This window comes from Helianthus annuus, chromosome 4 (assembly GCF_002127325.2).
Source record: "Helianthus annuus cultivar XRQ/B chromosome 4, HanXRQr2.0-SUNRISE, whole genome shotgun sequence".
Taxonomy (NCBI): domain Eukaryota; kingdom Viridiplantae; phylum Streptophyta; class Magnoliopsida; order Asterales; family Asteraceae; genus Helianthus; species Helianthus annuus.
The window spans coordinates 192,238,687-192,251,061 of NC_035436.2; the positions used below are offsets into that span (position 1 = coordinate 192,238,687).

Genomic DNA, 12,375 nt, shown 5'->3' on the forward strand with positions numbered 1-12,375 from the left:
AAGAATCCCCGCATAAAAACTAAGACTGTAAAGGATTAAATTACGGACTGTCAATATCCCGGTATGGATGATTGACACAAGATAAAGAAAAGATCCTAAAACTAAAACTTTGGTTTTAGTAAGAAATAATGTTCTTACAAACATAAAGTCTGATAGGAATTTAAATAGTAAGCATGAAAGATACAAGTCTTGACACTGATAGGCGCAAGATGATATATTCGAAAGGTGATATTCTCAAAAATGAAAGGTTGATATAAATTAAACATGATGTAACACAATCACGGTCAAGAAATGTAATGTGAAGTAGAATCACAATATGATCAAGCAAGCGGTAAAAAGGAACTGGACAAATAAGTCTAGTTAGAGAGACCAGTTAAGGTCAACAATTCAAGTCAAGAAATTTGGGTTGCTCGAAAACGGTGGGATCGGTATAGCTGAACCGAATAGATAAATTTGAAAACAAAGGAATTTGTTGCTAAAAGTGAAATATTTCACTAAAGACCTTTAAACGGGTCAAAGTAACAGATTCACAAAGAATTCGATAGGATATGAAAGCAAGGAATATCGCTAAGTTAATTAAAGTAGTGGAAATAACGAGATTACGTTATTCCCAGTCGCATTATGTCATGTAAGATACATAGATGATTAATAACCAAAAGAGTATTACCATACTTTTCTGGTAATACTAACAATCGGTTAAGATAGGAGAAATGCTTAATTGATTATCGAGAACAAATGCATGGAGTTAAACTCGATAAATTATGTAAGAAAAAGTTTCGAGGACGAAACCTCTTTAAGGGGGGTAGACTTGTAACACCCTGAAAACGGGTTTGGTAATCAAACCCCGTTAGCACTAAAAGACGGGTAAAATACCGTTAGCGGTAAAACTTACCCGGTAAATATTAGGATTTTAAATAATTAATCCTAATATTAAATAAGAAGTGAATAAAAGCTTTTAATGAAATGAAATTTGTAAAAGTCAGAGTAACGGGACTTAAAATAAAAACGGGTTATGACTTCCCGAACCCGTTAAGTTAACTAGGAATATTAAACCTAGTTAATAAGTGGGAATATTATTGAAAATAATTAGGTTGTGACCTAATTAATAACTAACCAAACATGAGGGACCAAAGCCGGGTAACTTGAAAATGGAATTATAACTTAAAAATATAACACAACACACACACTAGATGTGTGTGTGCGTGCGTGAAGTAGTCCAGGAGAAGGAGCAAGAGCTCCAAACCCTAGCTCCAACAATCTCAACAAATTGAAGCTCAAATCAAGACCCAAATCGATGCATGAACACATATAATGATCACCTAGTCGTGGGGATCACAAGGTATGTCGAATTTTATGATTTGGTGATACTTTGAGATTATGATGAACAATCATAATCGAAATTCTAGAATGAATATTGAATCTATGAGTGTTATTGTGATGAAATCTTCGTTTAGAAACAAACCCTAGTTGAAAACTTGATGAATTGAGGCCCAAACTAGGGATTTGATAATTACCCTATCATGTGTTAAATGGGTTTTGTAGAAATATGGTGAACACTCGAATTAAGATGCTAAATGGATGAATCTTGATGTTGTGATGCTAGTTCTAGGTGTAGTTCATGTACACTAGACATAGAGGCATGATTTTGATACTAAAACTTGGTTAAAATGATGAACATGATTAGAGAAAATATGCTTGTAAATCTCGCCTACAAGGTGTTTGTTAAAATGCCCGAATGAATATTGAAAAGAGGATTTTATGAAAGAAATGCGTAATTGGCTAGTTTGACTAATTACGTGAAATATGGGTTAAAACGGATTCTAATCATAACGATGATTTAACTTAATTATGCCTATTGGATAATTAAGGGTAGTTGACTCCTAAAAGTCAAATTAACCAATGATGATATCGAATAGTAGTTTTGGCATGAAATCCGTAAAATGAAATAGTCATAAGTAAAGATGACTAATCTAATCATCTTACGGATTATAATAATAGTTTGACACTCTCTACAAGCTAGGTGGAGGCTTGGGAAAGAAGCGGTCAAACGAATCAAGCACGAGAAGAAAAAGTGTATTCGGGTGCGAGGTAAGTATGGCTTACACTAGTCTTGTATTTTTAGAATATTCTCTTATCGTATTAGTTACGAATAAGATAAATACATAATTGCGGTATGATGTTCCGGCGTGTAGACGCACGGAACAAGTTAGATAAGCATGACAAGAAACCATGCTGATGGATTAGAAAAGACTTAAAATCAGTAATTAGATTATTTATGACAAATGGAAAATGAAACGTTGGAATGGTTGCCTTATAGGGTAAACTAAAACAAACAATAAGGGTAAAACGGTAAATTGGTCACGCGTTGACCATAACTATTGATTTTGAAAGGCACCGTATGACGTAAGCTATGATAGGCTAAAAAGCGTTAGGGAACGGTCAATAGGTGAAATGACCGCACGGTGTAAACCGGGGCGAGTCGTATAGATGAGTTGGTAATAAATGCCATCTCGTCAACCTAACCGGTCACTTAGACCAAACGGGTCAAAAGGTGAAGATATCACCTCTTGACAATAACGACTAATGATTATTGTCGAGTTATATTATTTCAGGAGTAAATGTGAAATGGGTATTAGCAACGCCATGGATTAGCGGTTATAAAAGCAAGGTATTAAAAACGGGTTGATATATTGATCCGCGCCAGGTATGTGAAAAAGGGTAACACTCATTTAGAATATGTGGTTCAACGAGTGCTAATAGAAGTCAAAATAAACATTTGGTTTCTTGATAAGTAAACCGAATGTTTAATATAGTGAACATTGCGTTGGGAAGCTTAATGACTTTTCAAACAAAATCATAAGTTAAAAGAGGGATTGCGGGTCGAATATACTTCCAAAAGTCCTTCATCGTAAATGATTGGCTAAACGGACTAAAACGCCCTTATAAGCTAAATTGGACAAACTACCTTTAAAGGTAGTTTTGAAACGAGTTTTACGATCAAGTAAGTAATTGAAATAAGTATTAAGTCGCAAAGGATGTAAACCTTTGGTCAAATGACTCCATACGAGTCTTTGTCGTGAATTTAGTAATCCGACGAGAAAAACTCGGATTATATAGATTTCCCCCTTATGTCCACCACAAATAAGTTTGTGGTGGAAGATCACTTGATAAGAAATGTTGTATGTTAATGCTAGAAATGAATGAGAGCGTTTCATGATCAACATATGCATAAACACCCTTAACGGGTCAAAATATGCATATGAGCGTAAACGGGTTTAAGATACGTAAGGAACCCGTGATTTGAACCTAATATGATATGAATTATTGAAATTATGATTACCGTGAGAATAAGGATCAAACAAACATGTTTCGTTTGATAAAAACATGAATGGGTCAAAATTACGGCAAATTGGAAAAGCTGGATGCAGAGTCCACCGTAAATTACGGTGCCACCGTAATTTACGGTGGAGATGAAAAGTCTTACGGTAGCCCCCTACTGGTTTACGGTAGGGGCACTGTAAAACCAGTGGCCACCGTAAATTACGGTGCCACCGTAATTTACGGTGGAGGTTAGGTTGAAATTGTTGTTTTGTTATCAATTGTTTCTCGGACCCGTTTAGACACGTTTAAAACCCTGTATGACTAAGCATTTCATGTTTATGAAATGTAGGTACACTATGGGATGCCGGAAGACGATCAAACTGAAGAACCGAACAAAATAAAGATTCATGCTTCCGCACATTGCCTTGTTGTAAATTTTAACGATGAACCCAATCACGTTCGTAGAATAGCTTATGAATTGTAAAAGTTTTAATTTACTCGGAATTTCCTAAGGATACTTAACACTAAATACATGTCTGTATTCGTAATTTATACGAAAACCTTTAAAATAATAACTAGAGTGTTACAGCCTCCACCTCTCATTCCCGTAACGAGCTCATGGTGTAGCTAGTTTTGTAAGAATCATCTCATAATCGGAGCTTGCGAAGATGAGATAACCCTCTCATTGGTTGATCATTTGGATAACCCCTGCAGGTTAGACTTGTGTTTCTTCAACTTTAAAAACTGGATTTTATAATATTGACTTTTACAACAATGACTAACACAAGAGAGAAGAGTAAACAAAAAACAACAAACTCATTGGAAATGTTTAAGGTATGTAACTTAAATGATCATCTAAACTTCCAGTATCGTTGATTGCTTCTTATTAAGCGTCCGCCAAAACATACACGTTATCTTATTTTTAGATTAGACACATTCTTTTAGTTGACGTTCTAATGAAGGTGCTTGTTGGAAGTCACAAGAAGGCATGAGTTGTATGGTGGTTCACAACAACGTTTTCATAACATAGTTGGAGACAAGGGCTTTACACACTTATTTAGGTTATAGTGCGAGTTCATGAAAGGGTGAAATGAATTATGTTCTTGCTAAAAACATGGGTGAAAGAATATTACATGTTCCAACTCCTATTCAATCAATGTATAAATACATTTAAACAACATAGTGAAAACTCACTTCTTAGACTACATGGTGTGGTAGGTAAGGGCAAAGCTCCTATGTAGGCGCCACCTTAACTTTGGGAGTTTTGCCCTCCAAAACACAAAAAAGGGAAAATAGCCAAAATAGCCAACACTTTTCCCAAGTTTCAAGAATAGCCAATTCAAACGGCTCCATAAGACTTTTCCTCAAGCCTGAAACGTCTCAAAGAATAGCCACCCACCGAAAGCCACGTGTCCACAAGTGATGCTGAGACGTTTCAGAACTTTGGAAACAGCAGAGACATTTCAGAACTCTGCAAAAACCCCTGCTGAGACGTTTCCCAAGCAGAGACGTTTCCCAAATATTTTTAATGAATTTTTACTGCTGAGACGTTTCCCAAGTTCCACAGATCTCTTTCATTTCTCTCTTCCACCTACCACCACCATATACATCCATCACCACCCCACCTGCCATTAATCACTATTAATACCTTCATCACAACTACCGCCCCCACCGGTTCATCCCCATCTTCACAAATTCAAGATTAGCCACCACCATTGTCGTTTGCATCAGCTGAAACCCTAAGACCAGTCACCACCATCGTAGCTCAGGTCTTGAAACAGAGAGATGAGGGTGGTTGTTCTCCGCCAATGCTCGTCGGAAAGGCGGCGCCGCCGTGGGAGGCGACGATGGTGAGCCCCGGCGGTGAACGAACGAGAGAGGGAGAGAGAGGCAAGATAGATAGAACGACGAGGGAGAGAAGGAGGGCCGACGCCCCTCGCCGGCGACGACTCCGGCAGCCGTAACCCGAGTTTCAATCTGGTAAATACACATCCACTCATCTCTATTTCAGATCGGCAGATCTATTAGTTTTTTGTTAAAATTTCTTTTTTTTTTTTCTTTTGTTTTCCGATGATAATCGATGATGATGATGAATCGACGTGATGAAGATGATGAATCGGTGATGATGATGTTGAAGGTGTTGACGGCAAAAAACTGGGTTGTAGAGAGAGAAATGGGAGGGGTGGGTGGAAACGTCTTAAGAGTGGGATCACTGACAAGAGAAAAAGAGAGAGGTAAAAGTTAAATGGTATTTCCCAAGACTGTCATCATCATGTGCACGTTTTTTTTGTGTGGACACGTGGCTTTCATGGATTGGTTGCTGGTTGAGACGTTTCAGGTTTGAGGAAAAGTCTTAAAGAGCCATTTGAATTGGCTATTTTTGAAACTTTGACCAAGTCTTGGCTATTTTGGCTATTTCCCAAAAAAAAGTGGTGAAATGCAAGAGGTAAGGTCAAATGAGGGAGAGAGAGGGGGGCAAAACCGTTGAAAGTTTTGCCTTTAGGCTTGGGAAACACCCTTCCTCCACGCCACAACACCGCTCAATCTTATAGTAATAAGTTACACACTTGTACCCTCGTTACGTGTCGTAAATTTACATGTGACAATTCCTAACACAATACGATTTTAAGTGCCTCGTTACATATCGTATTCACGTTTACTAATTCAATCCGTCAACCCCCTAACCAAACACAACTAATATAAGCATGTGTCATCATCCATAAACAAAAAATAACAAAATAAAAAAACATGATATGATAACCAAAACTGGATTTCCAATCCAAAGCCCTAAATAGAAAAGAAAGCCCCCATCCCCATCCATCCCCATTTCTGTTCCTGTCAAAAACCGATCGGTGCGTTCTACTTCTCTCCTTGAGTTCTTCAGATCTTTACTCATTTTCTTCTTCAATCAATCTCTAATCGCATAACATTGGCTTATATTTTTTTTTTACGCCAACGTTTTTGCTTTTAATTCATCACCAAAAGCCCAATTTCAAGCGATTGTTGTGTAAATATTCATCAATTTTCCTCGGTTCACAATTAGGGTTTCAGATCGGCTGTTAGTTTATTGATTAGTTTTTTAGTTAGGGTTTCGGTAGATTTTTCGGTACACAGTTCAAGATGAACAGTAATTACGCACGTGGAGGAGGAGGGGGAAGGTATCCGCCGGGTATTGGTCGGGGCGGCGGCGGCGGTGGTGGCGGCGGCGGTGGTGGTGGTGGAAATTATGGAAACCCTAACCCTAATTTCCAACAGCAGAAGAATTACCAACAACAACAGTATGCACAAAGGAATCCAGTGCATCAGCAGCAGTTTCAACAGCAGCAGCAGCAGCAACAGTGGCTGAGGAGAAACCCTGTGGGGAATGATTCGAATGCGGTCGATGAAGTCGAAAAGACTGTACAGTCGGATGCTACTGATTCTAGGTACATTATGTTATATGTTTGTATGTATAAGTATTATTAAGCTTAATTCACTTGTTTTAGTACAGTAAATAATTTGATTGTTAACTTTTGGCCCATTTAACATATGACTATATTATCTTATTTGTAAAGGGTAATAATTGGATGTATGGCCTATACTTATTATCTTATAGGGCATCTGTTATTTAGGTATTAGGTGCTGTAATTCTATGTGGGAGTCTTGTTTAATGGCTTTTGTTTGCATTTTAAGGTGGTTTATTTATCTTGATGTTGTATATGATTTGCATTTTTTTTTTTGCATTTTTGCGAATGGGTGATTCGATGTTAAAAGTGTGTTTGTTGGCTTTCGGTGACTTAAGTGAAAGTCTAATCATTTTTGTTATTTTAGTTCCCAAGATTGGAAGGCACAGTTGAGGCTCCCACCAGCTGACACGCGATACAGGACAGAAGTATGTTTGTTTGTGTTATATATTTTCTTTTAGTTCTGATTTCGGATGCCTCACTTCGTATATTGATATGAAAGTTTTCAGCGGAAGTATGTTTTTTGTGCATGTTCTATCGTGTCTTGAGAATATAGGTCGGTTTGTTTTTAATTTTCTATTATTTCAGGATGTGACAGCCACAAAAGGAAATGAATTTGAAGACTACTTTCTCAAGCGTGAGTTACTTATGGGGATATACGAAAAGGGTTTCGAAAGACCATCTCCAATTCAAGAGGAAAGCATCCCCATTGCTCTTACAGGAAGTGATATTCTAGCAAGAGCTAAAAACGGCACAGGGAAGACCGCCGCCTTCTGCATTCCTGCTTTAGAAAAAATCGATCAAGAGAAAAATGTCATTCAAGGTTGTAAATTCAAACTATCCTGTAGTTTTTGGTATTTGATTTGTTATGAAGTACGATGTACATAAATTTCATCATAAATTGATGTGGAGTTCTTCATTTTGCAGTTGTTATACTTGTTCCAACTCGGGAGTTGGCTCTTCAGACGTCACAAGTTTGTAAAGAACTTGGAAAACATCTAAACATTCAAGTCATGGTAACCACCGGTGGGACCAGCTTAAAAGATGATATCATGCGTTTATATCAACCAGTTCATTTACTTGTTGGTACACCTGGAAGAATATTAGATCTTGCAAAAAAGGGGATCTGTGCATTGAAAGATTGCGCAATGCTCGTCATGGATGAGGTGCAACTTAATTACATTGTTAATCGTCACTCGTTTCCTTTTTTATTATATGTTTGTTATGATAAATTCTGAATCTGTGATCATGAAACTAATTTTATATTTATTGCTTTTTTTCAGGCTGATAAACTATTGTCACCTGAGTTCCAGCCGTCAGTAGAGCAACTGATTCACTGTATGCCTAGGAATCGTCAAATTTTGATGTTTTCAGCAACGTTTCCTGTGACAGTTAAGGATTTTAAGGATAGATATCTTCAGAAACCGTATGTTATTAACCTCATGGATGAGCTTACACTCAAGGGAATAACCCAGTTTTATGCTTTTGTTGAAGAACGTCAAAAAGTTCATTGCCTCAACACTCTTTTCTCCAAGGTTTCGCTTCTTTGTTGAATTTTGTTTACGGGTGTTTAATGTTTTGATAACCGCATGTTCTAGTAGATCTGTATGGTTCATCTGATTTCTCGCTGATGGTTTTAAAATGCGCGCATTATCATAATGCGTGATGCGCCCGATGCGCTAATGAGAGCGCATCACAACAGCTGATGCGAGGCGTTTACGTGATGCGAGAATATTGCGCACATTTCACATAATGCGCTCATCGCATAATGCGCTCATCGCATAATGCGCTCATCGCATAATGCGCTTTGATGCACACAACATTGTTTCTTATGCTTTTTTCCAGATTTTATGAACTGTGTTCGGTTTTTTCCATAATTAACATCTTAGTATGCTTGATTTGAACCAAAAAACACAACTCTTACCTTCTAATTACGTCAGTTGTTTTACTATAAGTATGTTTTTATAAGTTTTTATTTATAAATAATTTTTAACTATTTTTTTTATAAAGAACGCATCACATACGTGATGCGCTCGCATCGCGCATCACGCATCAGATTTTTGGACTAAACGCATCGGAGCGCATCACGCAATTTAAAACCAAGCGCTGATTATTTGATATCAAATTAGTAGATCCTTACTAATTGGAAGTTTAACGTTTGTGTTTCTTTATTTACAGCTTCAAATCAACCAGTCAATCATTTTCTGTAATTCGGTTAATCGGGTTGAGCTATTGGCCAAGAAAATTACAGAGCTTGGTTACTCTTGTTTCTACATTCATGCTAAAATGCTCCAAGATCACCGTAATAGAGTTTTTCATGATTTTCGTAACGGTGCCTGCAGAAATCTTGTCTGCACTGGTACTGCTGCTTATTTACTTGCATTCTGCTATCAACACTTTTCTAAAATTATCTTGTTAAATTAATTTAATTCACTTGTTACTATATTTGCAGATTTATTCACAAGGGGTATTGATATTCAAGCTGTAAACGTTGTTATCAATTTTGACTTCCCGAAGAACTCTGAAACATATCTACACAGGGTATGGTTGCAGTATAATACTATAATTGCATGGTTTCTCACTATACTTGAATATTAAATAATTTATAACGCAGGTTGGTCGATCGGGGAGATTTGGACACCTTGGTTTAGCAGTAAATCTGATTACATATGAAGACCGTTTTAATCTGTATGCCTACTGTTTCTCTAACTTGCAACTTACTTGATCTAATGACTTTAAATTTTAATAATAACGCGATTATCACTTTTTTCCAGGTATAGGATTGAACAAGAACTTGGAACTGAGATAAAGCAGATTCCTCCGTTTATTGATCAGGCTATTTATTGTCGGTGATTGGACGACCTTAACTTTGAAGATGCTGAATGGTCAATGTTGGTGAGTTGATTGTTATAAATTTTTATTTTGTGAAATTGAGGTCACTTGTTACATGACAAAACATTGCTTAAGTGATAATGAGTCATAGTTATGCAATGTTGATTAGGCATGTCAGGATTTATATTACGGATTCAACTGATATAACCGCTTGAACCACCCATTCGATGCGTTGACCCATTTAAGCTGGTTAATACTTGGAACGTTGCACTTAAACAAATAATTCTTTTTGTTTATTTTCTTGTCATATTTTTCACCCCGCTGTCCCGTATCTCTTGGTTTCTCTCTTTCTTGAATAAGATTTTATGTTTATATATGAAAAAATATCTATTTAAAGTATCCTTGTTAATAATTTGTCATCATGTATCTTAGTTAATATGACATATTTTTCCAAACGTATATATGTTTTTTTATAACGTGAAAACATTTTCTGACTATTAATATATCAATGACAACTTATACAAATGAATGTGCCGAGTGTTCACAAGAAAAGTTTTAGATAGGAATATATATATATATATATATATATATATGACATCAATATTTATTAAATATTTATGTGATTAATTTGAAGATGCTTATTTATTTTAAAAACTTGAGTGGTTTAGTTGAATCTGATATATTATTAAGCCAGGTTCCACTCAATGTGGCATATTTTAGTAATGTCACTTTTTAAAACATGATTAATTTAGTTATTAATACAATTGCCTTTTACGGCAGGAAATGCGTAATATCATAAGCACGCATATAAACTAATTAATCTAAGCATCTAAACGGTAGCTAGACAGTCAGGCTAACCTTCTACTTTGTTATGGCAGTTAAGTGGAAACTTTAAGCGACTTATAAAATAGATACAAAGATGTAACTGTTATTATATCAAGTAAACATATGCAATTTCGATATTATATTGCTTTGATACATTTACTTTTCCAATATTTTGTCTTCGATACCAGTTAGGAAAGATTAGATCCAAAATGGGAGAAGTGGATTAACAATTTATTGGGCCTTAACTAATTTATAAGTCGATTAATTGCATTATATAAAATCGCACATAAAAATATGCCTTAAACTGTGTCTGATTCTGTACCTGCATTGCTAATTTGCTATTAAATATCTGTATATCGAGTATATCTGCTCATAGTGTTTAGACAATTGCTTGATTAAACTACTTGATTTAATGGTAAACGTATTTATCTGTACATTTTAGAATTAGATCGCTCAGCGTTTTGTTATAAATTTAGAAGGTTACAAGTAAAACTTTAATATTTGTACTGGGGTCATACTTATTATTAGTCAGTTAAAATGCATGTGCTGAACCACATGACAAACATTTAATTCATCTGTACACTCAAGTTGCTTGTAATAATTGAAGACAAACTATTCAGAAAGTACAATTTTGTGGTAGAATATATATTCAATAGTAATGGTAGTTTTGGCTCTCATATGGTGGACCCTTTCCTCCATGTTAAGTCTTTACCTAAAGGGTCCTGGTTTGACTTTCAACTTCAAGAACAAACAAGTTTTCAACTTCCAAGTCATGTTTAAGTTTTAAATATACATACATGTATATTGTATAAGGGACACCACAAATAACTAGAAGAAAATGCGTTGCGTGTCATCGTGTCATAGTAGGTTTATTGTTATTGACTCGGTTATTTGATCTGCAGAATGCAGTGATGTGGATCCAGTCTTGAAGACATTGCATTTGTTGCTGGATAACATAATTATGCTGTGATGGATTGGTTTCTTAATTTATGTTGGTTTTTTTTTTTTGTTTCTGTTAGTTAACTAAGAAAGGCAACACTGAAAGTTATATGTGTTGTGAGTGAGGAGTTGAACATGTTTTTAGTTAAAACCGATTGCCTTTTTCTAGTATTGTGCTTCATTCTATCGTTATGTTATATTGTCATTTTAAGACTCCGACCACCTTAAGAGGCAACACTGGAACTTGCATTTTTACAAGTTGTACCTGGTATGTTCTTACTTTTTTTTGAATGGCCAAAGAATACTATACAAATCCGGCCACCCAGATGTTGTGAGCCCTAACCAGTCTTTGCCGGTCAACTTCGTCGGAACCAATGATTCTGACGAAACGGTGGTTCCTCAGATGTGCTCTTATGCTCTCGGTGTTCTTGATAAGCAGACTCACATGCTGAAGATTGTTCAGATTGAAGCTAATAAGGTATTATTATGGCATGCAATTTATGTTTGTAGATGTTTCCGTCGGTTGTTGAGGGTGAATGAGAGGTGAGAATTGAGAGGTGTGGTGAATTTGAGGTGGGTGGAGTGGCGAAGGGTTGTGCGGTTGTGGTGGTGGTGGGTGGGAGAGAGGAGAGAGGTGTGGTGAATTTGAGGTGGGTGGAGTGGCGAAGGGTAGTGCGGTTGTGGTGGTGATGGGTGGGAGAGAGGAGAGAGAAGGAACGGATGGTGGTGGCTGCCATGGGAGTTTCTCCCTCACCTCTCTAACTAGAGATTGTGATGAAGATTTTGATTCAACTGATGTGAGATTAGGAGGAGAGGGTTGGAAGAGGTGGTAAGACATTGGCTAAATGTCTGTGTGGGGAAGAGGACGCGCAGAGGTTTGAAGACATTTTTTTAATGAAATGTCTTCTAAAAAACTAACGGTCTGCAGAGCTAAACATCTGTGCGTGTTCTGGTGGCGCAAACATAAGAGGTCAGAAGATGTTTCTCTGAAAAAACAAACACCCACTAAGAGGGT

The 12,375-nt window shown here is 36.6% G+C and overlaps 1 protein-coding gene across 1 annotated transcript; it reads left to right on the forward strand.

The window, feature by feature from the left end:
• The first annotated feature begins 6,051 nt into the window (after positions 1–6,051).
• Positions 6,052–11,618, forward strand: LOC110937653 (DEAD-box ATP-dependent RNA helicase 8). The gene is made up of 10 exons (XM_022180107.2): positions 6,052–6,746; positions 7,132–7,192; positions 7,353–7,587; positions 7,692–7,930; positions 8,048–8,299; positions 8,943–9,123; positions 9,217–9,305; positions 9,379–9,452; positions 9,539–9,659; positions 11,324–11,618. The coding sequence occupies exons 1-9, from the start codon at positions 6,442–6,444 to the stop codon at positions 9,615–9,617; spliced, it is 1,515 nt and encodes a 504-aa protein (XP_022035799.1). The 5' UTR covers positions 6,052–6,441; the 3' UTR covers positions 9,618–9,659; positions 11,324–11,618.
• Positions 11,619–12,375: the final 757 nt, after the last annotated feature.